The 24035-nt window shown below is 38.4% G+C and overlaps 2 protein-coding genes across 2 annotated transcripts; one reads left to right on the forward strand and one right to left on the reverse strand.

The window, feature by feature from the left end:
- The first annotated feature begins 8561 nt into the window (after positions 1-8561).
- LOC121982042 (cytokinin hydroxylase-like) lies at positions 8562-10639 on the forward strand. The gene is made up of 4 exons (XM_042534902.1): positions 8562-8856; positions 8937-9166; positions 9391-10005; positions 10071-10639. The coding sequence occupies exons 1-4, from the start codon at positions 8589-8591 to the stop codon at positions 10503-10505; spliced, it is 1548 nt and encodes a 515-aa protein (XP_042390836.1). The 5' UTR covers positions 8562-8588; the 3' UTR covers positions 10506-10639.
- A 772-nt stretch (positions 10640-11411) lies between these two features.
- On the reverse strand, positions 11412-14046 carry LOC121982051 (tubulin beta chain-like). Its single transcript, XM_042534914.1, has 3 exons — positions 13532-14046; positions 12320-12589; positions 11412-12240 (listed from the first exon to the last, which is right to left on the reverse strand). The coding sequence occupies exons 1-3, from the start codon at positions 13923-13925 to the stop codon at positions 11564-11566; spliced, it is 1341 nt and encodes a 446-aa protein (XP_042390848.1). The 5' UTR covers positions 13926-14046; the 3' UTR covers positions 11412-11563.
- Between the last annotated feature and the right edge of the window lie 9989 nt (positions 14047-24035).

The following is a 24035-nucleotide window of genomic DNA, read 5'->3' on the forward strand; positions in this document are numbered from 1 at the left end:
AGCTTTCTCCCGCCATAGGAAGTCAACTGGATCGGGAACTACAAATCCGCGAAGGAACTTTGGGAGAAGTTCCTCGAGCTGCATGAAGGGACGTCCGAAGTCAAGCTCGCTAGACGAGATCTACTTCGCAATCAGCTCACCAGCCTACGACTTGGGGAAGACGAGACAGTTGCACATCTGCACTCGAGAATTAAAGAAATCGTCACCGGACTGTCGAATCTCGGAGAAAAGGTAAGTAACCGAGATTCGCTAAGGTACGCGTTAAATTCATTTCTGAGAAATTCAAAATGGGCATCACTAGTAGATGCCATTTATATTTCAAAATATTTAGAAAAACTTTCATTAGAAGAACTCTTTTCTACATTTGAAGTGCACGAATCAAGATGTGCAGGTACGAAGGAGCCCAAGAACAACGTCGCCCTCAAAGCATCGAGAGACGAACCTGAGTCGAAGTCTTCTCTCGATGACAAGGAAATTGTAATGATGGTAAGACGGTTTAAGAATCTTTGTAAATCTAGGAAATCTAACCATTGCAGGGGAAAAAGAAAAGGATCATCCATTGCTACCACTACGACGAAGAAGGGTACGTCAAGGACAACTGCCCCAAGCTAAAGAACAAGGACAAGGATAAAGGTAAGAAGCCTGTCCAAAAGTGCAAGGCCCTAAAGGCGACGTGGGACGATACGTCGTCCGAATCGGAAGTCGAGGCGGTCTCCGGGCTTGCATTAATGGTAAGTCATCAAGACGACGACTGCGATTCAAGCTCTTCCGAGATGAGCATCGAGAGCATCGATGAAGGGGGAGCTACATCAGAAGAAAGCAGTAGTTCAGGGGGAGAAACGGACAACGAGATCGACAAGGTAAGTCAGGTACGATCTCTTCCTCCCAACAAACTTTTTAAATTCGTTAAATTATTAACAAAAGATTCCTGCAAATTAGAAAAAGAAAATAAAATTTAAAAGTAATACTAGTTAAATCTTGCCCTTTAGAAGATTTAGACAAATCAAAATTAGAAAATAAAAATTTTAAATCAGAAAATAAAAATATGAAAATTCAAGTAGATAACTTGAAAAATCGTGCATGCTCATCTAATACAAATTTTAGAAGATTTAATAATTTAAATTGGTATTTTCTATATCATAAGGGACAGATTAGAAATATCTCAAAAAAATATGTCCCTAAGAAATTTTTAGTCAATCTAGTAGGTTGGAACCTATATTGGGTTCCAAAGTCCTGTCTGACTTGAACTTGAACTAATTAGAGCTTTCAGCGAGAAAATTAGACATTAAAATTTCTTTATGAGACTTTGTCTAAGGAAGTGGTTGTTGCTCCAATAACCAAGAAGGCCTAGTGCCTCGCTATGACCTAGAAGCTAAAATATTGAAATAAATGTTTAATTAACTTTCTGATAGAAGCATTAAGGTGGAAATTTAATAATGTTTTAAAAAGATTTTTTAAACATTTTTTAAAAAATAAAATAATAAAAAAAAAAATTTAAAAAAAATTTTGCATAAAACTTTTACATAAAAGTTAAAAGTTTTTCTGAAATTTCTGCTTTACTTAGAAATATTTTCAAAAATTTTTACAAAATTTCTCAAGTCAAAAGTTTTTACTTAGAGCTTTACTTAGAAATTTTTTTTGAAAATTTTACTTACCTAAAACTTTTACTTAGAAATTATTTAACTTAGAGTATTTTTTGCTGAAAATTATTGAAAATTCTCTAAACTTAGAGTTTATTCAACTTAGAATTTTTTTAAGAAAGTCAGAAATTTTTTTTAACCCTTAGATTTTTTTCGGAACCCCATTCTTTTATGTGATCAAAGGGGGAGAAGGAAAAGTAAAAGTCTAGGGGGAGGTAGACAATTTTTTTTTTTATCATTTTGTACCTAATTGCAAAATTAGTTAGTTTATTATTATATCTATTTTTATCCTAACTTAACTTGGGTTGCTCACATCAAAAATGGGGAGATTGTTGGAACCTCAAAGTTATTTTGGTGTGAACAACAAGTTAAGTTAGGTCCTGTGTGTTTTTAACCTTGTGTCTAAGTGTGCAGGAGCTTAGGAGCACAGGTAGTCGAGCGGAAGACGCATCTAGCGAGAAGGACGACACACGGTGCACCTGAGGGACGAGGCGCTGCGGAAGAGTACACCGACGGATGAGAAGGAAGCGTGCGGTGGTTTCGAGGGACGAGAAGCCAGAGCGAAAGACTGCTCGAGGAGCAAGAGACGCAGCTAGAGAGAAGGTCGGCACGGGATGCGACCGAGGGACGAAGACTGCGGATGAGTACGCTGGCGGACGAGAAGGAAGCACGCGGCGATTCCGAGGGACGAGAAGCTGGAGCGGAAGCCTGCTCGAGAAAATCGAAAGTTGGGTTCAGGTAAGCCCTATTCCGGATGGCAGAGATCACCCAAGCGAGCGGAAGACTCGGTCTGAGACAAACGGAGCTGGAGCAGAAGACTCGGGCTGGAAAAAGTCAACAGGGTTGACTTTTCCCTCCGGGGCGCCCGGAACTGTCTGGGGTGCCTGGAACAGTCCAGGGCGCCCGTGTTGGATCGTGAAAGTCGATAAAGGGGGGGGGGGGTGAATATCGATTTAAAAAATTTCGAAGCGAGTTAAGCAGCAGAAAAAGAATAAGCAAGAAAAGAGCAAGGCTAACACAAGTGATTTTTACTTGATTCGGAGTCTGTGTCGACTCCTACTCCAAGGCCCGCACATGAGGGTGCTTTCGATGGGCAATTCACTAGCAATCCGAAGTATTTGTTTACAATTTAAAGTACAAGAAAGCTAATGAAAATAAGCAATATTGACAAGAAAAGTAAGACTAAAAAGTAGAGTGTTGTCAGCAGCGTCGTAGGGGCACCAGAGATCGAATCTTTTGTTGTTGTTGGAGCTTCAACCTTGACCCTCCTTATATATGAGGTTCGGGGCACTTGGAACCTTCAGGGCGCCTCGACCATGACGTAGTCGAGCCAACCAATGAACTCCACGTGGCACAGCGACGTTGGGGATAAAATTCCGCCTCAGGGCGCCCAGGTATCTCCCAAGCGCCCGGACCTCCGAGCGCCCGGGTATCTCCCGGGCGCCCGGACCCTGTTTTCCAGCAGATTCCTTTATGCAAGAAAAACGTTAGTCCGAGGCACTCATATCTCCTGCAAAACATATTATTAGCACAATTCATAATTCAAAATAGAAAGAGTATGACTTAGATTCCGTTTTTCCGAGATCGGAATCTAGTCACAATCTCGACTTAGAGTTCCGAAATGGTTCTAAGTCAGATCGGTGCCTAAGTTCCCTTCCCGGGAACGCGTCCTCACAGTCACTCCCCTCTAGTGACTTACCTTTACTCACCTGCCAGACGTCCAATCAGCCCTTCGACCCGTCTGGACTTCGTGCCAGCTATCCGGTCAGCCCGTCGACCTAGCTGGACTTCGTGCCAAACGTTCGGTCAGCCCGTCGACCCATTTGGACTTCGTACCAGCTCTCCGGTCGGCCCGTCGACCTAGCTGGGCTTCGTGCCAAACATCCGGTCAACCCGTCGACCTGTCTGGGTTTCTCCTGTACACTCGGTCAGAGTATTAGATCAACAACAAAACTAATTTAACATATTTTGTCATTCATCAAAACTTGGGTTAGACCGTTAGTGCTAACCGCACCAACATCTCGAATCCCTCCGGGGCGCCCGGAACCCTTCCGGGCGCCCGAAACCCTTCCGAGCGCTCGGAATTGACTTTTTGACCAAATCGCGTAAAACATGATCTGAACGTTGAGGGATAAAGTTTTATCCCCCCAGGGCGCCCGAAATCCCTTCGGGGCGCCCGGACCAAGGCTATAAATATAGCCTTGGTCAAGAAGCTTCAATCAATCAGAATTCAAGTAATTCTTTCAACACTTGTGTACTTCGTTTGTAGTTTAGCTTCTTTTTGTGCGCTTCATTATTGTACGAGGCTTCTCCGCCTGAAGGAGTTTTTAGTGCGATCATCTTCCTTGGATTAACAACCTCTCCGGTTGTAACCAAGTTAATCTCGATGTGCCTCGTCTTTTCTGATTTACTTTCTGTTTAGCTATTTTATGCAAGTGTTAGTTTAAGAGTTCGAGAAGGGTTGTAGTTTTATTTTCAGGCTATTCAACCCCCCTTCTAGCTGGCCGCAACGATCCAACAGTTCTTAAACATTTCTTTTTGCTATTGTTTATTTCTATCTTTAATTTTGTTTGAATTTAGGTTGTAAAATTGTTATGGAGCAAGAACTAGTAATTTAGGGTGATATAATGCAATTGATACTCCACAAGTTGGGATGTATTTTTTATCTGAAGAAGTTCGTGATTTTTACAAATCATATGCCCAAGGTCTTGATTTTGGTATTTTAAAGTTGGGTTCCAAAAAAGGAGATAATAGTCAGATGAAGTATTTTTTATTCAGATGCTCTAAAAATGATAAGATCGTTCCTAAAGTGAAAAATTCCTTTTATCCTAGAGCTTGTAGCAGAATAGATTGCAAAACAAAGATTAATATTACAGTTCAGAATGATGAATTATGTGTCATTATTAGTATTAATCTAGAACACAATTATGCATTAAGTCCAAGGAAATCAAGACATTTTAGATGTAATAAAATGTTAGATTCTCAAACTAAGAGAAAATTAGAGTTGAATGATCAACCAAGAATAACTTTAAGTAAGAGTTTTCAATCATTTGTTATTGAAGTTAGTGGCTGTGAAAATTTTCCATTTGATAAGAGAAAGTGTAGAAATTATGTAGTTGAAGTACAGAGATTAAGGCTTGGGAATGGTGATACAAAAACCTTTGAATAATTACTTTTGTCATATGCAAAGTAGAAATTCAAATTTCTTTTATGTGATTGACGTAGATGAAGATTCTCGCATAAGAAATATATTTTGGATTTATGCAAGATGTAGGGCTACATGTGATTCTTTTTCTAACGTCGTTGTATTTGATATTACATATCTTACCAATAGTTATCATATGACATTTGCTCTGTTTGTTGGAGTAAATCATCATGGTGAATCCATATTACTTGGCTATACTTTGATATCTAAAAAAGATTAAGAAACTTTCATTTGGTTATTTAAACCATGGTGACATGCATGAGAGAACGAGCTCCACGAGCTATTACTATAGATCACAACAAAGTCATGGAAATTGTAATTCTTGAGATATTTCCAGACTCTCATCATCGTTTATGTCTTTGACATATTATGAAAAAACTTCCAACCAAGTTTAGTAGTCATGCCAACTATAAGTTGATAAAGAGAACCTTAAAAATATTGTTTACAATTCTTTAACATCTACAAAATGTGATAGCAAATGGAAAAAATGATTGAAGAATTTAACTTGGAGAAAAATGATTGGTTGAATTCTTTATATGAAATTCGTCATTAGTAGATGCCTGTATATATGAAAGATAAATTTTGAACAGGGATGTCGACAAGTCAAAGAAGTGGGAGTATGAATGCATTTTTTGATGATTATGTTCATTCAAAAACAATTTTAAAGCAGTTTGTTGAATAATATGACAATATTTTGAAAAGCAAGATTGAAAAGGAAGATAACTCTGATTTTTTACATATTTCAATTCAATAATTCCTGTCTTTAGTGACAATCCAATTGAAAAGCAATTTCAAAATGTTTACACTAATAAGATGAAATTCTGGTCATCAGTGGCAATCCAATTGAAAAGTGGTTTCAAAGTGTTTACACTAATAAGATGTTAAAGTTGTTTCAAAATGAATTGCGAGGTTTGATGTTTTGTAATAGAGAGGTACTTTGTTTTAATATGGATCTTTAAAGAAGCAAAAAAAAAAAGGTTTATGGATATCAATATTGGTGATTCATTGGATAGTGATCAGGCAGCAACATAATACATGAGGAATCAAGGAATGAGAGCAAAAAATTTCACAATCCACTGAAAGTAAGGTCTCATGGACATCCACAGACGAAAAGAAAATAATCCAAAATTGAGCAAATTAAGAAAAGGGAAAAGGTAAAGTCTTAAAAAAAAAATGTTTGGTTTATATATTTCGTGCAATTTGCTACTTTAGTGTTATATTTTGTTGATAATTAATTTTACTTTTGTTAATTATTACAGGATTTTACAGTTGAGAGAAAGTAAGATGAGTTATCAAACATTGAACAAATTGATAAATTTTTAGATTTGATTATTGTTCAAGTACCATTGCTGTTCAAGTTTTCATTATTTTCCATTTTTTTGTCTTTTATTTTAGAAAAAAGAGATCCACTAGTGCTTCTTTTCTTGTGAAATTTTGTGATTAGTTTGTTTCTGCAAGCTTCAACAATGCAGGGTGAGGAAGGGAGCCTGTGATTGCTTGTTTTGTGACTAGCAATGAAGCTTCTTATATGGTGGCAAAAGGTGAATACGCTCGCCCCCAGCACCCCCGCCAACCTGTCCCAGAGCCAACACGGAGGAGACAAATCACGGGCAGTCACTAGCCTTTGGAATAGTTACTAGCACATAAGGGAGTCATTTACCTCGACTTTGCCGAGATTTGAACCACATACCTCATGGTGGCAACACCTCATACGCTAGTGGCAACACCTCATACGCTAGCTACTAGACCGTCCCGAAGGGACAAAAATGATTCTCATATGATGTAATAGCAGGATGCAAGTAATGATATTCTCAAACTGATGTAACTACAGTTATTGAAATTTCTAGTTCAATTGTCATTGAAATTTCTTGATATTTACTCATACTAATCTATTCTCAATATGATGTAACTGCAAGATGCAATCAAAAAGCTTCTCATATAGATAATGTGATTTTAGCATGAGTTTCCTGGAGTCTTAAGTTGTGTTTTGCTGGAAGATATTAGTTAATCCTCTTTTGTAGTCTTAAAAACTAAAACAACTTTGGTTATCGTTTCTCCCACTATGTAAGTATTGTAACTCAAGAGAAATTGGAGAATGAATTCAATTTCTTATATTGTATGCTTATATTGGTACTAAAGTGAAAGATGAATCTCTCCATTAATGAAGACTGTTCTTACATATTGAAGACCATTATTTGTATCTTGTTTAAATTCTATTTTTTCAACTACCATCAAAAGGGCTTTACGATGATGAAAGAACTTCGAAAGACCATAATGATGAAGTTCAAGAAACCAAATAAATTATTTTTTCATAAATCATATATCTATAAAAATCTAAGAACCAAATAAACTTCCAAAGCGTTATTTTTTTTAATATAACTTTTTAACAAAAGATTAATCTATTTACAAATAGAAAATATGAGTATCCATAAACTTTACAAAGAGAAAATATGAATATCCACAAATAAAAACTATGAGTATCCATAATCTTTTTTAAAATACAATTATTTAGAAAAGATACAACTTTATACAATTCAAATAAAAAATATATATACATAATTCACAAATTTTATATCCATGTTAAGTCGATACAAAACAAAAACTCTTCTTAGATTGTATGAAAGGAAATAAACTCATAGAATTGAAGTGGGTCATTCATAATAAAATCATCAACTAAGTTTTGCAAAATATCCTTCACTAACTGACTTATAACACCTTTCTTCGGGCCCAACTTCTCAAGCACTTTAAACTACAAAATTAAAATATAATGATAATTGAAATGAGTAATTCTGCGATAGTGTTAACAGACGAGCATATAAACAACAAACATTAACAACAGTAGCTTATTGGAATTGAAGATCTTTCTTTAGAGCCTTTGACTATCTCTCTCAGTATTAAATTTCATTACCTGTGGTTCTACCTGGATATATTGAATGAAGGCTGTCTGAATGAATAGCAGCACGAGCAGAATAAGGGATCTCAGCAAAGCATTGCCAATGCCTCAATAATAATCGACATGGGTGCAAATGCAAATGCAAAAGAAAAACTCTGCTTATCTCAGAAACTATTCATTCTTGGTAAAGCTCTGCTTATCAACAAGGACACTGAAAGAAGAATGCATGGATGCAGCATCTACTTCTACTTGGTAAAGCTGCATATCTCAGAAAAATATGTACACATATCTCATTTTTTGAAGACACAAAAAGATCTAAAGAGCAGAAAAGCTTCTTCTAAATTTGGTACCAACTCTTGCGTATAGTTAATTTATTATCTCTTATTTCAATACATTCTTTTTACTCTACTTGACCTTTTTTTATATTTTAATATTTTCTAAAAATTTAATTTAACATTTACTTTTTAACCTATATCATCTAAAAACACAATATCATTTTTTATTTTTACAGAATTTTTTTTTCCACAAGAAACAATTAACACAATGATTTTTGTTTTGTTTTTTTATCCACTGATCAATCACGGAATAAATTATACGTTATCTTGCACCACTAGCCGACCTCCATCCGCGGTTTCATAGACGCTCTCGTCTGAAGTTCATATCTTGGACAAATCTATACCTTACGAAATTAAAAAGCTGAACTTTTTTTCTTTTTTCTGTTCCTTCTTCTCTGATCACCCCTCAAACTCTGCAATCATTCCTCTCCTCTATAAAACGAACCCATCGTTCCTCCTCAGTCTCCTGCAAATTAATAAGACAGCAGATATTCAATAATTAATATACAGTATTCATGGGTAACTACTACGATATGTTCTTGTACTATGGCTGCCTTCTTCTCCTCCTCCTGCTACTTGCAGCCATCGCCAATGTCTTCTGGCTCTCTCCGGCAGCTACCTGGCGCAGGCTCCAAAGGAACGGCTTTTCTGGCCCTTCTCCATTTTTCCCCTTCGGAAATCTCATGGAAATGAGCAAGGAGAACACTGAAAGGCCCCCTAATATCCTGCACGATATACACTCCTCTGTCTTCCCCTATTTCTCCAGATGGAGCAAAGCTTACGGTGAGTAGTAATTCATGAGCTTTTCTACTTCCTTCTTGTCTTAAATCGAACTTTGCTTGAGTAATACTATGCATGTGCAGGAAAGGTTTTCATTTACTGGCTCGGCACGGAGCCTTTCTTGTATATCGCCGACCCCGAGTTCCTCAAACTCGCCACGGCTGGTGCGATGGGCAAGAAATGGGGCAAACCCAATGTGTTCAAGCTCGACAGAGAGCCCATGTTTGGACGCGGCCTTGTCATGCTCGAAGGCGAAGATTGGGCTCGCCACAAACAAATCATTGCCCCAGCATTTTCCGCCACCAATCTCAAGGTATGTGAGATAGTAAAAGATGATTACGCTCCTTATGTGAAGGGAGTAATCACACGAAGTCAACTAACTTATAATCGGGAATTAGATCGATCAATATATTATAATAAATCTGTGACACTCTAACCATCTGGTCACCCCATGGAACAGATCGGTCGGTATATTGATTAAGCGTTATGTGCGTGTACACTGTTTGATTTTTGTATGTTTATATGATTCGTTTGCAGAGAATGATAAGGGTGATGGAGGAGACGACGCAGAAGTTATTGGAGGACTGGAGCGACGAGGTGGCGGCTGGCCGGCATGAAATAGACGTGGAGAAAGGCATCGCCAAGAACGCGGCGGAGATCATAGCCAAGACCAGCTTCGGCGTCGGCCAAGAGAAAGGGAAGCGGGTGTTCCAGAAGCTGCAGCTGCTGCAGCAGATGCTGTTCCGGTCCGGCCGCCTCGTCGGAGTCCCATTAGGCCACATCCTGTGCGCCAAGAAGGCCTACGACGCCCGGAGGCTGGGGAAGGACGCCGATCGGCTTCTCCGCGACATCATCCATTCCCGACGACAGAAAAACAGTGATTCAATGCCGGAGCAGGGGCATGACCTGCTCGGAGGGCTCCTCGAGGCCGGGGATAGAGATGGGAGAGGGAGGAAGTTGACGGCCAGGGCGCTGACCGACGAGTGCAAGACCTTCTTCTTCGCTGGCCACGAGACCACCGCGCTGGCGCTGTCTTGGGCCCTGTTCTTGCTGGCTCTGCATCCAGAGTGGCAGAGCATTCTCAGGGAAGAGATCGCGCGAGTTTCCGGCGGGGGTCCTTTCGACTCCGACATGCTCTCCAAGCTAACAAAGGTAAATCAAATGAAAGTAATCCTTCAATATGGTGGGAATTAACACGAGAAGACTTGCAATTGCAGATGGGGTGGGTGTGGAACGAGGTGCTCAGGTTGTACTCGCCGGCGCCGAACGTTCAACGGCAAGCGAGGGAGGAGGTCCGCGTCCGCGACGTGGTGATACCCGTGGGGACGAACATGTGGGTCGACGTGGTGGGCATGCACCACGACCCAGAGCTGTGGGGCGATGACGTGAACGAGTTCAGGCCGGAAAGGTTCGAGGAGGACCGGATCTACGGTGGGTGCAACCACCGGATGGGGTACTTGCCGTTCGGGTTCGGGGGTAGGACCTGCGTGGGGCGCAACCTCGCCGCCATGGAGTTCAAGGTCGTGCTCAGCCTAGTCCTTCGCCGGTTTTTCCTGTCGGTTTCACCGGCGAACGATCACGCGCCGCGGATCATGCTGTCACTCCGGCCTTCTCGCGGAGTGCGTCTCATTCTTCACAACGCTGAAGACTAGCAAAGTTAGAATTATTTGCACTAGTTTTGAAACAGAGTCGTCATATTCAGATGGCATTATCCTTCAGCTGATGTGAAATTAATTGAAATTATTATAAAAATATAAAGAAAAGATAAAGTTTATATGTATACCGAAAAAATGTAAAATCTTAAAATCAATAATAACCTTGCGAGCACCTTACATCCTAAATAATCTAATTTTATATGACACTCAAAGTTCCTGGTTTCCTCTCAAATCACGCTTCTCTCTCTCCACACTGGACTTACTAGCCATGGAAAAAGGACCGGTTCTTCAGCACTCGATACAAGTTGACTTGTTGACCTTCTTAATGTTTGTGATTTGACCTTATTTATTTGAAACCTCCGTGTCTCAGTCGTGAGGTCGTGCATTTATTTTTGTCTATGCCCTAGTCTACAAGGAATGCATTAAATTTACTTTGACATTCTTATTGTTTTGACTCGTAACGTTTTGCAGTGAACACGCGCTGTCCAAAATCGATTGAGTCAATCTAGTCAATATCCATAGATGGATTTCACATCGGAAAGCATGGCAATTTAAAGGAGAGCAATTTGCATTATTTGGTGCGTGCGACGCGTACACATGAGCAGGTCAACCATGTATGCGTTCTGTGCATATCATAACTGAAACAATTATTAAGTAGTTAGGTCAATGTTCACATGTGTTCACATGGGCAGATGGTTAAGATTCTCCAATAAATTCCTCCAAACCCAAAACCAGAAGCAAATATATAACGTTACTCAAACTAATGTTAATCTTAACAATATCAACTATTGTTAATTTGAAAACATACTTGTCTTGCTTTTCACTACTGATAAAACTTGATATTCTCGTATCAATCTGTGTAATCTGGCATAGATAAGAGAAACTAGATAAAGGGGCAAGAGATAGCAAAACAGAAACATGAATTACGCATGGCAACTCAAAAGCAAAAGACAATGACTTCATAATTCCAACAATTTAAGTCATCAAAGACAGGATTCGGATCTGAATTGTAAAGTTCATGACACAACATTGAAGCATTCATGGTTGAAAGTTACCTAAGATTCCTCTTGATAATCACCTTCTTCCTCTTCGTATTCCGCATCATCAGCTGTTGCATCCTGATACTGTTGGTATTCAGCAACGAGATCATTCATGTTACTTTCAGCCTCAGTGAATTCCATCTCATCCATACCCTCTCCGGTGTACCAATGCAAGAACGCTTTCCTTCGGAACATGGCGGTAAACTGCTCACTAACCCGATGGAACATCTCTTGAATTGAAGTCGAGTTTCCAATGAATGTAGATGACATCTTCAATCCAGTTGGAGGTATATCACAAACAGTCGATTTGACATTGTTTGGAATCCACTCCACGAAGTAAGATGAGTTCTTGTTTTGAACATTAAGCATCTGCTCGTCAACTTCTTTGGTGCTCATTTTGCCACGAAACATAGCAGATGCAGTCAGATAACGGCCATGACGAGGATCAGCTGCACACATCATGTTCTTAGAATCCCACATCTGCTGCGTCAGCTCGGGAACAGTGAGAGCTCTGTACTGCTGAGATCCACGCGATGTAAGAGGAGCAAATCCAACCATGAAGAAGTGGAGTCGAGGGAAAGGAATGAGATTAACAGCTAGCTTTCTAAGGTCTGAGTTGAGTTGCCCAGGAAAGCGAAGACAGCAAGTAACCCCACTCATGGTGGCCGATATCAGATGGTTCAAGTCACCGACTGATTAAGTTCAACACAAAAAAAGTCTCAATTTTAATGAAATGGACAAAAAAAAAATATTAGTTCTGCAAATACTTACAGCTAGGAGTTGTGAGTTTTAGAGTACGAAAGCATATGTCATAGAGAGCTTCATTGTCCAACACCATGCATTCATCAGCATTCTCAACTAGCTGATGAACTGACAGAGTAGCATTGTAGGGCTCGACGACTGTATCAGATACTTTCGGGGATGGGAAGACAGAGAATGTCATCATCATGCGATCTGGGTACTCTTCCCTGATCTTGGATATTAGTAGCGTTCCCATGCCAGAACCAGTTCCACCTCCAAGTGAATGGCAAACCTGGAAACCTGATTAACGTGAAGAGGGAATCATATTAGTTTAGTTAATTCTGTGATATCAACCAAAGGCTCATTAATTGCAAACCGTCAAGTTAATAAAGAATATAAAATAGTAAATCCTATTGAATAAATAGAATGATTAAGAGAAAAACATTTTGCATTTTTTTTAAACTTCACTGCAATTTGAACAGAATAAAACAGAAATAATTGTGCTTTCTCGGCATTGCTTCTGTAAAAAAGCATAAGCTCTTCAACATAAACTACTAATTCCTATCAGAGATAATCATCTATTTACTAGTATTGAAAAAAAGACAACCAATAATCAGCCAAGATAAATGAGACCACCTGCATTTTGAAAGATCTATATGTATCGTGCAAAGTTTACATATTCAACATGTAGAATTTAACCCTGCATTTTGAAAGATCTATATGTATCGTGCAAAGTTTACATATTCAACATGTAGAATTTAACCCATATGCGCACACAAGTGACTAGAAAAAGAATATGGTTGCAACATGGAAAATAAACAGAAGTTAATAGAAAAATCGAGGGAAGTACCAAACATGGAAATGCACAAACAATTTATCTCATCTTTGCCGGTTTATATAACTTCAAATTCATCAAGGTTAATGTAAAGTAATTGAAATAGTGAAGAAACTCCTGCTATCCTGATAAACAATCTACTATATTTGATATCAGAAATTAAAGAAAATTAACACTCTGCTAAGAAATGAAACGTACCAACTAGACTACGACACCTTAGAAAACTATTTAGATCGTGTTTATCAATGTCAAATAAGCATAAACCCTAACAAATTCAACAAGGTATTAATAACGATGAAGGATCTACGACCTCACACATGAATGACAGCATTGAGCCCAGGAATGAGAACAAAATGACATCTTAATTGAAGAGTAGCAAACAAGGGTTAAAAGAATCGGGGTCGGACCCTGCAGGCAATCGCAGTTCTCAACCTCCTTCCTCACGACGTCGAGTACAGCATCTATGAGCTCGGCTCCCTCCGTGTAATGGCCCTTGGCCCAGTTATTGCCTGCGCCCGACTGACCGAAGACGAAGTTGTCGGGTCGGAAGATCTGGCCATACGGCCCGGAACGGATGCTGTCCATGGTTCCCGGCTCCAGATCCATGAGCACCGCACGCGGAACGTAACGACCTCCGCTTGCTTCGTTGTAGTACACATCCGCCCTCTCCAACTGGAGCTCCGAGTCTCCGCCATAGCGTCCCGTTGCGTCGATCCCATGCTCCACGCACACCACTTCCCAGAACTTAGCTCCGATCTGATTCCCGCATTGCCCTCCCTGGATGTGTAAGATTTCTCTCATGGCGGCGTCAACGATGGCAGCAGAGAGCAGAGATCAGAAACGGAAAAGAAGAGAGGAGCGTAGAAAGTAGCAGACGGTGAGGCGCAACGTTTATTTGGTTTCGTGAAATCGATCGCACGGGAAGATGACGGACGTTGGACCGAAACCGGAACCATCGCAGATAAGGAGACGGTAACATAGCGGACGTTAGCTTTTAGGCGGGAATTTTGAATTTTGAACGAAAATAATTTATGGGGTTCCGATAATCGTCATTTTAAAATTTTCGGTACCAGTGGTGTAATTACCAAGGATTAACTTTCTAACTTTAGCATCAAATTTAGTAAATGTAACTGAGACCTAAGTTTAGATAATTGATAAATGTGTGTGTCATTTCAAAATTACAACAAATTTGGCTACAAATTAATATCAGTTTACGCATAAATATCATTACGTAAAAGTATCTATCTTCTTCTTGTTCTATCTTGGAGAATTTTCAAAAAGGAAGGGAGTTATATGTAATTCTGCAAAAAAAATATTAGGTAAAAATTAAAACGACACTCCAAATTAAAAGCAAACGAATGGACATCCCATCAATCATTTAATCTCAAAAATACTCTTTATTCAACCATTATTACAGTATCTATAGAGTAAATGTTACCATGTATAGAAATTTTTAGGTAATTATTATAATGTTATTTTTTATTTTCAAAAAGGTAGATTCACTACCTTAACGATCCCCTAGTGCCGGTCCCATGGATATGGAGGGAAGTTCATGCAGGTACACCCACCGTCTGCGCTAAGTCCTGGAGGTTTATTTTTTATTTTCAAAATAATTATAATAGCTACCATTAAATGTTATGTGTAGAAGTTATTATATAGTTGTTATGTTATAATATGTAATATTTAATATAATATTATTAGTATTGTAGTAGCTAAATGATTTTAATAAAGTTTAAATTTTTTTAACTAAATTAATAAAAAAATTGATATAATATTGTTCAAAATTTTGAATTTAAAATTTCAAACTTTAGAGTTTAGGATTTAATTACAATGGAGTTTTGGATTTAATTACAATGTATAACAGCTATTTACATGAAAATTTTTCTATTTCATTTTAGTTAAATTAAATGATATATAAATAAATTGTAGCAACTATTGAATATCTTCTACCTATTATTTTAATTATCGAGTAATTTCTATACGTTATATCAGTTACTCAATAATATTAAAATTAAAGATATTTTTCAAGATAAAATCCAAGGAATGAGATGCCATTTTATTTTTATTTTATTTGAAAAAAGAACCATGATTTGTAAAATTTAGGTCCTTTCTAATTTTTGCCTACAAAAATTTGGATCCCAATTAGGAGGTAGGCAATCAAAGTAAAACGACTGATATATCTGTACTTCCTACAATAAAAAATATATTTTTCTTATATAATTTTACTTTTTTTTATTAGATAAATTTGTTTAATATAATTTTTAATGTATAATATATTCTCTTACCATCTTGTCCCTTCGTTTCTATCATTGATAATTGATCCTATTTGAGATTGCTGATGAACAACTCATTGATGAATGAGCATCGAGATTGACTAAGCCGTCAATCATCTAGCCACGAGGATTTGCAGAGCGCTCCGATGAAGCCTAGGAAGAAAGCACCAAAGAGAGTAGGTTAGAATGACGACTAAAGAGTTCCTCGGCGCAATCACTCTGATGCTCCAGTAAGTCTCAGATGGAGGAGAAAGATGTAGACGGTGATTTGTGAAGTTAGGGTTTGATGCATTTGTATGCGCTTACCTCTGCCCATAGGGATGAACTATAGAACTATTGTACAGAACAATAAAGACTTACAGTACTCTTTGGAGAAGAAACTTGGAGAAGACATTGGAGACGACGTTGCACTATAAAGATGCTCATGCCACCGAGAAGATCACCACCTTGGAACCTTCTCAGAAGTGTCGCAAACCAAATCCCTTCTGTTCATTGGTGTTCTCCTTCGCCTCACCTTGCACCCCCGTCACCTTTTGATTACTCTTTGTCGCAGAGATATATAGGAAGTTTACATCAATTTTTAACTGATACTTTAATAATATTTCATTGAGATTAAATGGAGGGAGATGAACCGATCACCTCCTTCACTTCCTCACATTGCAAATTTTGTAATATTTACAACGTCCAACATCTCTCACCCGTCCAAGTTAATGCATAAAAGTTATATGTCACAAAGCTCAGGTAAATCACATAGATCATATGATAATTAAGTCACAAAGACCAGAGAAAAAAATTAATTAATCACAAAGATCAAATAAGAACATTCAATCCATACCTTAGAGAAAATGATTCATGCGATAGCAAGCACATTGAGCAATTATTACTAAGAAGATTGTTACACCTAGCATAGCTCCAATATAGAATGAATCAAAGACATCAAAAACTTGCCTTTAACCCAGATTAAATCATTTACATCATTATGAACATCTCTAATTCCTCATAATGACTATTATGTCAAAAGCACGCTCAACATTTTCAATTCAATACAATTATTCATAATTATATTTTATGTACTGAACAAAAAATGTAATTGATACAAGTGAATAAATGTTAAAGATGTAGATCAATTTTAATCTTTATTTTTAGCTAGAATCTATTCATTCTAATTAGCCACTTTCCTAGTTATGCTCCATAGATTATATCACCCATAGCTAATATGAAACATGCTAAAGTAGCAGCCATTGATCAAAACTTCAAGTAGACAGCTAAATAGTCACTTAGGGTAAGATTAAGATTAACTTATAATTTCAAGGGTCTCACATAGTAGAGAAGTAGGGATCCATTCTCTTACTACCCTTCTTGTCGCCATAACACATGTGGTATGAAACACATGCTCCAATATTATTCTCTTTACTAAAAATAGCACATGTTTTTCTCTGAATCTAACATCATACATATTTCGATCTAAACATACCCAATGTCTAATCCTGAATTCAATATATGAATTCCTATATAGTTTTAAATAGATCTAGTAAATAGTTGGTTCATCTACTCCGATCATTACATAAATAATCTCATCTCGACACAATTATCAAGGCGACCTTAACTTATGAGCATGTCTCTATTCATAATTACATAAGTTGTCCCATAAGTAAGAGTGTTACCTCTATTTATACTTAACAAATAGAGATGATTATTTATGTGAGTTGATCAATCTCAACCTGCCAACATGCTTATCGAGACTTTATTCAAATGTTAAAGACTTATACAATAAATAGACCGTGACATTTTCATATATCTATTTGTCTTTATAATATGTTATATTCTTCGAAGTTCCAAAGACTTCAAATGTCCTTGAAATGACTCTTTATTCAATGGCTTAGTAAAGTGATCGACAATCATATTAAGTATAGAGATGTACTCAAGAACTATCTTTTTCTTGTCGACAATATCTCTTACAAAATTATACTTAATTTCTATATGCTTGCCTTTGCTGTGATATTTGAGATTTTTGGAAAATACTATTGCAACTTTACTATCACAATACACTGTAACAAGACTCCCATTGTCCTTAGAAATCTTCAGAGCTTCAGGAACCTTCTTAACCAGACAACCTCTTGCACAACCGCTGCACAAGTCACATACTCATCTTCCATTGTCGAAAGGGCTACATAAGCCTGCTTCTTGATGTTCCATGAGATGACGCCACCATTTAGCAAGAATATATAGCCTGATGTGAATTTTCTATCATCAAGGTCTCCTACCAATCTGCATCTGTGTAGCCACTCAGACTTATATTTGATCCTTAGAAACAGAGACAATAATCTGATATCCCTTTAAAATATATGAATATCCTCTTCATTGCTTTCCAGTGTCTCAATCATGGATTTGACTGGAAATGACTAACTAAGCTAACAACATAGCTTATATCAGGACGAGTACACAACATAGTGTATATTAAACTACCAATAGTATTGACATATGATTTTTTTTCTTCATTTCAGGTATCTCTTCAAGAGTCTTGGGATACATATTTTTACTCAGAATAGTACCTCTCGCCACAGGTGTCTGGTCAATGTTGCAATATGATATATTGAAGTGTTGTAGCATCTTGATATAAGCCTCTTGAGACAAATTCAAAAGTCTTTTCGATCGATCTCTAATAATCTTCACTCTTAATATGTACTCAGCTTTTCCCATGTTTATTATGTCAAATTGTGATGAAAGTCATAATTTGACTTCTATCACATACTCTATGTTACTTCCAACTATTATCATATCATCAACATATATATAATACTAAGATGACAAACTTTTCTCTTTTTTCTTTCTTAGGTAAACACAATGATCCTCATTGATCATTCTGAAATCATAAGATAAAATGACTTCAATAAATTTTATGTTCTATTATCTTAATGTTTGCTTTAGTCCATATATAAACTTCTTAAGTCTACATATTCTATTTTCTTAGCCTTTAGTAATGTAACCTTCTGATTGTGCCATATAGATTTCCTCATCAAGATTACCATTAAGGAAAGTCATTTTTACATCCATATGATGTAATTCCATATCAATTGTACTACTATAACTAGGATGACACGTATTGACACAAACTTCACTACTGGGGAGAATGCCTCTTCAAAATTAATACCCTCCATTTGGGTATATCCTTTTACAACTAAACGAGCTTTGTATCGATTAATCAATCCATCTGCTTTCCTCTTAATTTTAAAAATCTACTTTTTCCCAATAGCCCTTTAGCTCGGAGGAAGATCGACTAAATCTAAAATTTGATTCTTTCTCATAGACTCCATCTCCTCATCCATTGTAATTTTCTATTTTTCTCTTACTGAGCATCTCAAAGCTTCCTCAACTGTTCGAAGTTCCTCATCGTCAACTAAGAGAATCATTAATGCCTCATTCTCAATGTTAAATCTTCTTTGAGGACTAATTTGATGACTACTTTTTTTGTAGGTTAGACAGTTAAGAAATTGACTCATTCATCAGCAAATCACTCCCACTAGGTTGACTAGATTCAAGCATCTCTCGCGATACTTGATTTGTTGATAAAGAAACATTATCCTCCTCCTCTATCGCAAATAGAGGAATTGTTTTATCAACTTCATCTCTTGTTGGGAACTTAGTTTTGAGAAAAGTAGCATCTCTTGACTTTATTTCAAAGATAGTCTCATCTTGTTGCTCACCAATGAAGACATAACCCTTAAAAGTCTTAGAATACCTTATAAAGATACACTTTTACCTATGAGTCATAATTTTTCATATTTGTAAGTTTTATCATGAACGAAGGCAGCTGACCCCTAAGGTCTTAGATTACTCAAATCTGATTTTTTGTCTATCCAACGTTCATATGGAGTGAATGAAATAAATTTAGAAGATACTCGGTTAAGTATATAGGTTGCAACTAATAACGTATCTCTCCAATAGGAAATTGATAAATTAGCTTGAGTAATCATAGACCTAACTATATCTAGAAGAGTTTGATTTCTTCTTTCAACAACCCTATTTTATTGTAGAGTTCCAAGGATAGTAAGTTGTCTAATAATCCCTTTATCATTATATATTGTCTTGAACTAATCAGACAAATATTTACCTCCATAGTCAGTGCACAAGGTTTTAAAATTACGTTCCAATTGATTCTTAATTTCATTTAAGTAACGATTGAAGTGATCTAATGCTTCAGATTTGTCAAAAATCAAATACACTGAAGGCATTGAAATTCCGTTCTGTTTCAATTTCCTTGTACAAAAAATTATACAAGAACAGAACTTTTTCTAGCAACCCGCATGTTCGATCAATCATGTGTTTGATCAATTAAGCAAGTTCTTGAATGATCAAAGCACACCTTGATCAAAGTACAAGATCGCTGACCTCTTGTGTTGGTATTCCAAAAAATGATATAAAGAAAACTAATTAATTACGCAATGGAATTAAGAACTAATTGTACCTTTTCTTTGTAGCTAAAGATCTCTTGGTCTTCTGCCGTATTCCTCTCCTCTTCTTGGACGTAGTGTGGGTGATGATCTACCAAGACAACACCACCCTCCTTGTCTTCTCAGTTTCCAAACCGCCGACTACAAAAGGAGGATCTAGGATGGGGCACCTTCTAATCTTCTTCCTCTTCTTCAAACCGCCAGCCACCAATGGATTGCTAGGAAGGGGCGTCGACCCTAGCTAGGAGAGGAAAGGGGACACCAACCCTAAGCAAGGAGAGGAGGGGGGCCCTTGCAAGGTGAGGAACGACGCCGACCACAAGGAGAGAAGAGGATTGTGGAGAATTAGAAAATTAGATTTTAGGAGCCACCACCTACTCCTTTTTATAGGCTTGCCGTTGGTTACAAAGAAAGAAAAATAACAGAATTCTATTTAGAAAAAATCTCTCTTTCTATAACTGAATTCTGTTTAGAAAAAAACTTTCTTTCTATAACCAAGTTAAACCAAACCAAGTTAAGTTAAATCAAACCAAGTTAAGTTAAACTAAACCCAATTAAACCAAGCCAAGTTATGGATGGGTGGATGCGAGACTTTATATAGAGACTACAATAGGAACCTAGAGGAGGAATTGGTTTAGGCCTCCTGATGGGCTTGGGCTTCTTGTGTTTGGCCCGAACACCCAACCCAAGTCCATCAATAATAACTCATACCACTAAAAAGTTATTATTGAACTACCGCACCAATCTCATATTACAATATGGTCTTCTTCTTATCATGAGTGTGTTAATCTCCCTATGTTTAAGATATCGTATGCCCGTTAATTAAATGAATTACTGACAACTCAATTAATTAACATCTGATTCCAAGAGTAGTACCACTCAACTTTATTATCATGCCGGACTAACTCCACCTGCAATGTTTACATGATAATCCTTATGAGCTCCTCAAGGGGACATCATCAACCTAAATAATTAGGACACAGATTCCTTCTATAATCAACAACACACCATATAAATAATATTATCTCCCAACTCATCGGGCCTATTGATTTAACGAATAAATCTCACCCATTGATAAGTTAAAGGAATAAATACTAAGTATATATACTTGTTATTATATAGGGATTAAGAGGACGCACATCCATAATAATAGATGTTCTATTCTTTTATGCAGTCAGTACAAATCGAACAACCTCAAACGATCCTGCTCAATACACACATAGTGTACTACTATAATTTTATAGTCAAGACAGACTAATACCAAATTGTTGGTGCAGGAAGCATTCGACGATCGAACCTATGTTTTGATTATGTCAAAGGGTTCAAAGTTAAGGTATTTTATTATTTGATATGTTGAATGAGCTTTACAGCAAAGATCTAAGGTTTCTTAGGCAAAAGTCCTAGTTGCAGTTAGGCAAGGGGAAAACCCTAGGGGGCGGTACCCTAGGTCCTAGGGGGTGGTAACCCTAGGCGGAAAGTCTTGGCGGGTCGGAGCTTCGGATAAAAATTCTAGGGGGCGGTAACACTAGGCTGAAATCTTGGTGTTGCGAACCAGGTGGAAGTCTAGACGGGTCGTGGACCGGACGTCCAACATGAAGATCGGAAGCATTGGACGCTGAGAAAAAGTCTAGTCGGTATGGAAGACTAAATTGGCAAAAGGTAACTTCTCCTAAGTGGAGTAGGTGAGGATGCGCTCCCGGAAAAGGGAACAGTAGGCGTCGGTTCGACCTAGGGTTTCCGGTAAAAAATTTGAAGTCAGAACCGGACAGTCCGAAGACTGTCAAACTTACTTTTCTAATATATTATCTGTTATGTTCTTACACTATTTTGCAAGAGACTAACATTTTGTGCAGGGGTAGAACTGACCGGGATCGGTCGACCAAACGTTTGGATCGGTCGACCGAACCCCCAAGCAGTAGGATAGTTGTTCTAGTGAGTGGATCGGGCTCGATCAGGGTTTGGTCGACCGAATCTGGTTATCGGTCGACCGAACCGGAGATAGGAGTTGACCACATCGAAGCGGAGCGAGCGGATCAGATGAGGAGGAGATCTTCTGATCGATTGACCGAATGTGGGGATCGGTCGACCGATCCGGTTCTGTTCAAACCTGATCCTGAGTTTCAAGGATCTGGATCAGTCTTGCAGAGGCTATAAAAAGGAGCCTCAGGAAGTAGCTTCAGAGAAGAACTCGAAAAGAACAACATGTGGTCTTGTACGCTGCTCTGAACGCCTCAACTGCGCTTTGCTACTCCGACAACCGACAACCATTCTCTTCATCTTTGTATTATCGGTATAATAGTTCTTTACTTCAGCACTTGTATTTTAAAGGTGTAAAAGATTTACGGATTGATAGTGATTGTCCACTAAAAGCGATCAACGATCGCGAGTCTTGGAGTAGGAGTCGCCCAAGGCTCCGAACCAAGTAAATCTTGGTGTCTTTGTGTCTTGTTTATTTTCTTATTCCGCTGTACATTTACTCGTTACGAATCTGAAACGCGTGAAAGCCATGAATGCTATTCACCCCTCCCTTTAGCGCTTCTCGATCTAACAATTGGTATCAGAGTTGGGTCACTTCGATTTGGTGCAACCACCAGTCAAGAACATTTTTTGTGGTGTTTTTAAGTTTTTCGGAGTCGATCGGAATCAGTATTCTTGCCGTCTTCCGATCTAGTTTTTCGTAATCGAATTTTTTTTCGAAGTCGGTGCAACACCACTCGAGATCATAATTTACTTTTTATTCTTACTCCCACACTACTAATTCAAGACCAAGTCTTGGAACAATTTTTTGTTTTTGTGTGCGCGAGATATATGTTTTTTATTAATGGCCCATCAAGAAGGTTACATATCAGTCCACTCGTCGCTCTTTTCTGGCGAGGACTTTGGCTATTGGAAGAATTGGATGGAATACCACCTCAAGACACAAGTCAAGATGCGGATCATTATTGTTATGATTCCGCAAGTGCATGGATTCATCGTCGATTCATCGTCAGTAATAAAAATATCGATCTCACAGGGACTGGTTACAAGCACTAGCAGTTGTTCACTTAGGGTTAGCTAAGTTATCAATGACCTCGAATAATCTAAAGAGAGAGGTTGGGAAAAAGAATCGAAAACTGGAAAGTCAAAGTATTCACTTGGTTACGGGGTATTCTAGGAGGTCGGTTTCGTTGTGGTAGTATTGATGTGTCGCAATTTATCCTATCTTCGTTGTCCTTTACCATGCAGTTGCTGGAAACTAAAGCGGCTACACTTAAACACCAAGAGGAATAAGATTCCTAAGAAAGTCTGTTAAGGTTTACCCCTGTCACTAGGGCGCCTCAGTGAATCTAAAGGAAATGACTCTAATTGGCAGGTTAAGAATAGCGGTTGAGAGATGAATGCGGTCTCTCGTTTCCTTGAGGAGAATTTGCCTCTCCTTTCAGGGAAGTACCCTAAATATCCGTGAACGGGTTACCCCTGTCACTAGGGCCCCTCGGGTGTACAATCTAGAAACAATTCCTATGCGGGGTCGGCAAGTTCTACACAATCAAGCGATAAGCAGTTGAAACAAGACATGAAAGATCATCCAACGTGAATAGACAAACTGCGAGTTTTACATCAAACCAACCCTCAACTACTCCCTACTCCTAGAACAGAGGATCTACTCCATAAGTATCAGAGAAACGCTCAAAGACATAATGTAAATCGACATACAATCTTTAGATAGAGCGAGGAAGAGAGAGTATGCTTATTCCAATGACGACGAGTGACCTCCAAATCCGATTCTATGCTTCTGGAGTTGATGTGGTGGTGGAGGATCGTGGGACGGAGCTCCGAGACAACGTAGAATGGCTCCAAGACGAATTCTCCCCTGACGACTCGCCTCTCATGGTAGAAGGGTTAAAAACCCTTTATATACACTAGGGTTGGCCGCGGCGACACGACCGTGCCAAGATGGCACGACCTTGTTCTTCTCTCCCTCTGGCGGGGTTGCACGACCGTGTAGTCTCTGGCTCCTGTTCCCTGAGGCACGTCCGTGCAAGGATGCACGACCGGGCGTTCCTTCATCTCGGCCTGGGGGTGGCACGACCGTGCAATGATGCACGACCGTGTGCTGGTCTGCCTCTGCCATGGCTGCACGGCCGTGCAAGGGTGCACGACCGTGCACTGCTCCCCCCTGTGTAGTCACACAGTCGTGCATGGTCGTG

This window comes from Zingiber officinale, chromosome 1B (genome assembly GCF_018446385.1).
Source record: "Zingiber officinale cultivar Zhangliang chromosome 1B, Zo_v1.1, whole genome shotgun sequence".
Classification (NCBI taxonomy): Eukaryota; Viridiplantae; Streptophyta; class Magnoliopsida; order Zingiberales; family Zingiberaceae; genus Zingiber; species Zingiber officinale.

Coding starts and splice junctions, on each gene's coding strand:
- LOC121982042 (XM_042534902.1), top strand. CDS start 8,589: ATGGGTAACTACTACGATATGTTCTTGTACTATGGCTGCCTTCTTCTC. Junction 9,167..9,390: donor TTTCCGCCACCAATCTCAAG/GTATGTGAGATA, acceptor ATTCGTTTGCAG/AGAATGATAAGGGTGATGGA. Junction 10,006..10,070: donor TGCTCTCCAAGCTAACAAAG/GTAAATCAAATG, acceptor TTGCAATTGCAG/ATGGGGTGGGTGTGGAACGA.
- LOC121982051 (XM_042534914.1), bottom strand. CDS start 13,925: ATGAGAGAAATCTTACACATCCAGGGAGGGCAATGCGGGAATCAGATC. Junction 12,590..13,531: donor GAACTGCGATTGCCTGCAGG/GTCCGACCCCGA, acceptor CACGTTAATCAG/GTTTCCAGGTTTGCCATTCA. Junction 12,241..12,319: donor AAAACTCACAACTCCTAGCT/GTAAGTATTTGC, acceptor GAACTTAATCAG/TCGGTGACTTGAACCATCTG.